The 4154-nt window shown below is 55.8% G+C and overlaps 1 protein-coding gene across 1 annotated transcript in view; it reads right to left on the bottom strand.

Annotated features, from left to right (window-relative positions):
* Nucleotides 1-4154, bottom strand: part of SLIT3 (slit guidance ligand 3) — a 563294-nt gene that overhangs the window by 54685 nt on the left and 504455 nt on the right. Inside the window, exons 17-19 of the mRNA XM_011356694.2 lie at nucleotides 3277-3420; nucleotides 2815-2958; nucleotides 17-180 (exon numbers count right to left, since the gene is read on the bottom strand). Of these exons, the coding sequence (XP_011354996.1) occupies nucleotides 17-180; nucleotides 2815-2958; nucleotides 3277-3420 (452 nt within the window). The remainder of the gene's footprint in view (nucleotides 1-16; nucleotides 181-2814; nucleotides 2959-3276; nucleotides 3421-4154) is intronic.

Genomic DNA, 4154 nt, shown 5'->3' with positions numbered 1-4154 from the left:
CCCCCAGCTTTCTCACCTTCACAGGTAAAGTCCTGGATGGCCACATCCTGGATGGGAATCTCCTTGAGGAAGAATGGCTTCTGGCACCGGGGGTTCCCACTGACGATCCGCCTCTTCCTCAACCACTTGCCGAGCCAGGCCAGGTGGCAGTTGCAGTTGAAGGGGTTGGACAGGAGGTTTCTGGGAGGAGAGACGGGCCCTCTCTGAGCGGTTCCGCTCCTGCTGTGGGAGCTGCCCCAGGACCCTGTTCTGCAACCTTAGGGCCCAGCTCTCCAGGCAGGTCTGCTCCGGGGCCAGAGGCAGGAAGGAGGGGGTCTGGGCAACAGGATGTTGACTCTCTCCTAAAATCCAGACGCAGTCTTCGCAAGTGTGCCATTCCAGACTGCCTCCAATGGACACGACCGTGGTGTCCTCCCTCGTCCTGCCACGTCCTCCCTGCCTGCTGAGCTCCAGCTGTGCGACCTGCCTTTAGCTCCTCATCAGAGATCCTCGCACACTTAGAGCCTCCACATGCACTTCCTCCTGCCTGGATGAGCCTCTCTGCTGCTGGCTGACCCCTTCCCAATCTTCAGGCCTCAGCCTGCGTGACCCTGTCAAAGAAGTCTTCCCCAAGCCCCTCGTCTAAACAGAAATGCCAAGGTCTGCTCTTCCCATTCTTCTCCCTCATTTGCCTTCACTGCTCCATAGCACCCTGCAGAGCTTGTAATGATTGTCCCGTGTGTGCCTCCCTCATTGGACTCGGTCCCCTGACGGGAGGCACCGGGTCTGTTGTCTGCCACTGGCGCCAGTGTGACATCAGCACAGTACTCTGCACACATCTGGTGGACGCAATGGCTGGGCTGCTGGAGGGATGAAGGGATGGCGGCAGCTACGCTTCGTGAGCATTTCCTGGGGGACTGAAGCCAGGCGAAGCACTTTATAAATTCATTCTCCCAGATTCGTCACAACCACCCTAAGAAGGAGGCAACGCTATTCTCATTTCACAAATGAGGAAAGTCAAGCTTAGGGAGGTTGCGTAGAGGGCCAGATGGCCCTTGAGTGGCTAGGATATGACATAGCAATTAAGAGCTCGGGATCAGACTTCCTGGCTTTGAATCCTGGCTCCGACACGCGGTAGCTGTGCAAAGCTGGGCACGTTGCTTCTCGTGTCCAAGCTGCCTCCCTGAACGCTCTGTGACTCTACCCCTCTCGGCATCTGCTGTGTCTCTGGAGTCTCAGCATGGAGGCGCCTAGTAGGGGTGAGAAGTGGGATCCAATGAACCAACCTACTGGTGCTAGTTCCTAACCTGTCGTCCCCTATCTCGATGTCACTCATTCATTCAATTCATCCATTTATTCAAGAATTAGATAATGAGTATCTACTTAGTGCCAGGCACAGATAGATCTGAGCATTGAGGATAGAGCAGCAAACAAAACAGTTGCATATCCTTGTCCTTCTGAAACTAATACTCTAGATGATGGGAGGCAGACAATATATAATTAGCAACAAATAAGCAAATTGTTTAGTATATTAGAAAATTGTCAGTGCTACGGAAAAAATTAGGAGAGCGGGGTTAGAGGAACTGGGGGTGATGGCCGAAGGATCGAAGCAAATGACGCTTGAGCAAGGAGTGGAGGGAGAGGCGGGAGGCCAGGGGAAAGGGCCGCCCAGGCAGTGGGAACAGCCACGGCCAAGCCCTGTGGTGGGAGTGGGAGGGGCAGGCAGGAGGCCGGTGAGGCTGGGACAAAGAGAGGTCATGAGGGACTAGAACGCATGGCCTTTACGTCATTCTGTAACTGTGCCTTCTGTTCCCAGGGAGAGGGCGTATGACAACGGGCACAACAGAAGACGTAGCAAGAGCCTGTCTCGTCTGTTTTCCAAAGGGTCTTTGGGGAAGGGAAGGGAGGGAGAATGAACCAGCAACCGAGGTTCACGGAGCCACATGGAACTACTGTGAGCAAACATAAAGCTAACATACGAGTGTCGGTACTTTCTATACCTCAGGCCCCTGCGTGCATTTTACAAATATTAGCAGAACTGATCCTCATAGTAACCCTGTGAGGCAGATGATGCAGAAGGGACAAATGAAGCACAGAGAGATGAAGTAACTTTTCCCAGGTCACACAGCTAAGGAGATTTGAAGCCAGGAAATCTGGCTCTAGGACCCAACGTCTTAACTATTATTCTAAACAGCCTCCTTTACAGATACAGTGAATTACATGAGCGGAGTGTCTGGAAAGCAGGATCTGAACTCTCGTTCTGATACACACTTAGGCAGCCAGTGAGATCACTTAAAAACCCCTGTCACTGGCCTGCTTAAAACCTTGAGTGGCTTCCTGACGTGCTTTGGATAAAGACCAAAATGGCCCCCAGCAGTCCCGCAGCCTGGCCCTGGCCTCCTCTCTATGCTGGCCTCACACCACGCCCTTTCTCGCTCCGTGCTGCGACCGTGCCGGGCTTTGCTCAGTGCATCTGCTCTGCTCCAGCCCACCACAGGGCCTTTGCACATGCTCTTCTTGCTGGCGGAAATGAACTTCTCACTCTCTTGAACAAGCTAATTCCCACTTACCTTCCAGAACACGGTCCAGTGTTCCTCAACAAAACCTAGGCTGGGCTTTCATATGGCTGCGGGCCTCCTGCTATGGTGATTCACTATGCTGTGAGCTCCAGGAGGGGCCACGCCTATGTGTCCTCAGCACCTGGACAGTGCCTGACATGTTGATGGAGTGGACGGTGGGTGGATAACCTCGGCCCAGAGAGCAGAGAGCTGGGAGGGGAGAGATCTGCAGGGCCGGAGCCCCGCGGCAGTGTGCGGTGGGCCCAGGAGGACTTACATGGTGGACAGGGAGACGAGCGTGGTGAAGGCTCCAGGGGTGATGGTGCTGATGCGGTTGTCATAGAGGGACAGCAGTCTCACCGAGCTCAGGCCAGCGAAGGTGTCGTTGCTCACGCAGCTGACCAGGTTACTCCTCAGCATCCTGCAGGGAGAGGGGTGGGGATGAGAGCACAGGCACTGTCCGTTCCTTTCCACAGCAGTGTGCGTGCGTGTGTGCGTGTGTGCGTGTGTGCGTGTGTGCGTGCGTGTGTGCGTGCGTGTGTGCGTGTGTGTGTGCGTGCGTGTGTGCGTGCGTGTGTGCGTGTGTGCGTGCATGTGTGCGTGCGTGCGGTCTTAGCAAGCGCTGGGGAATGCCTGATGCCTTTATGCATCCAGCAGGGATTCGGCAGGCCAGCCCTCACAGGCCCTCTCCGACGTCCTGCCCCCCTCCCCCGTCGCCCTTCGGGCCCCGGGCACTCACAAGGTCTTGAGGCCACTGAGGCCGCGGAACATGCGCCCATGCACCGCCTCCAGCTGGTTCCCCGTCAGCATCAGCTCCTGCACGCCCGCGGCGCCGTCGAAGGCGCCCTCTCTCACTTCCTTGATCTTATTGTTGCTCAGGTTTCTGGACAAAGGGGACAGAATGGACCAGGGCAGACTCAGGGAGGGACTCGCTCGTCCTGCCGCCAGCTGGAGACCCTCAGGCACCCCTGGAGTGACGGCTGGATGGCGGGGAGCTCAGTCTTCAGCACCTGTGCCTGGGGGAGCGGGCACCCAGTCCACACAGGCAGGGCTTCCTTTGTGAAACAGACTGTGAGGGGTTGAAGTCTTTCTTTGCCCTGGGGACTGGCAGACGTAAAGTAGTGATTCTCAAACTCACTTCCTCTCTTCAACAGAGAGCTCACTAAGCGGGGGATCTCAAGAAGAGGGCAGGAGGAAAACCTAGGACAGGCTCCCCCCGTTGGGGTGGGCACTTCAGATGTAGCTCTCTCACCAGTCGGGACCCCTGAATATAAGCGGGCGCTTCCTAGCTTCCTAGTCACCACACCCTGAGCACTCGTGAGGGGTTTGGCCAACAGAAACACCCCGAGACCTCAAAACAAGGCCTATCAGATGGCTACTGTTTTTAGCATTGTCTCATTTTATGGATGGGGTGACAGGTTCAGAGAGTTTAGGTTGCACAGCTGATGGAGCTGGGGTCTGAGGCCAGGCTTTCCGGCGCATGAAAAGTCCTCCGGTGAGCCGCCTCTCACTATGAGAATGTTCCTTTGGTGATATGAACACCAGCCTCCTGACATGACTGCTTCGCAGAGGTTGGGGTATGGGTTCTTGCCTTTCCTTAAAGTGGGCTGGGTCCTA

The sequence above is a fragment of the Pteropus vampyrus genome, unplaced genomic scaffold, assembly GCF_000151845.1.
Source record: "Pteropus vampyrus isolate Shadow unplaced genomic scaffold, Pvam_2.0 Scaffold30, whole genome shotgun sequence".
Classification (NCBI taxonomy): Eukaryota; Metazoa; Chordata; class Mammalia; order Chiroptera; family Pteropodidae; genus Pteropus; species Pteropus vampyrus.
This window is presented reverse-complemented; position numbering and strand designations above follow the sequence as displayed.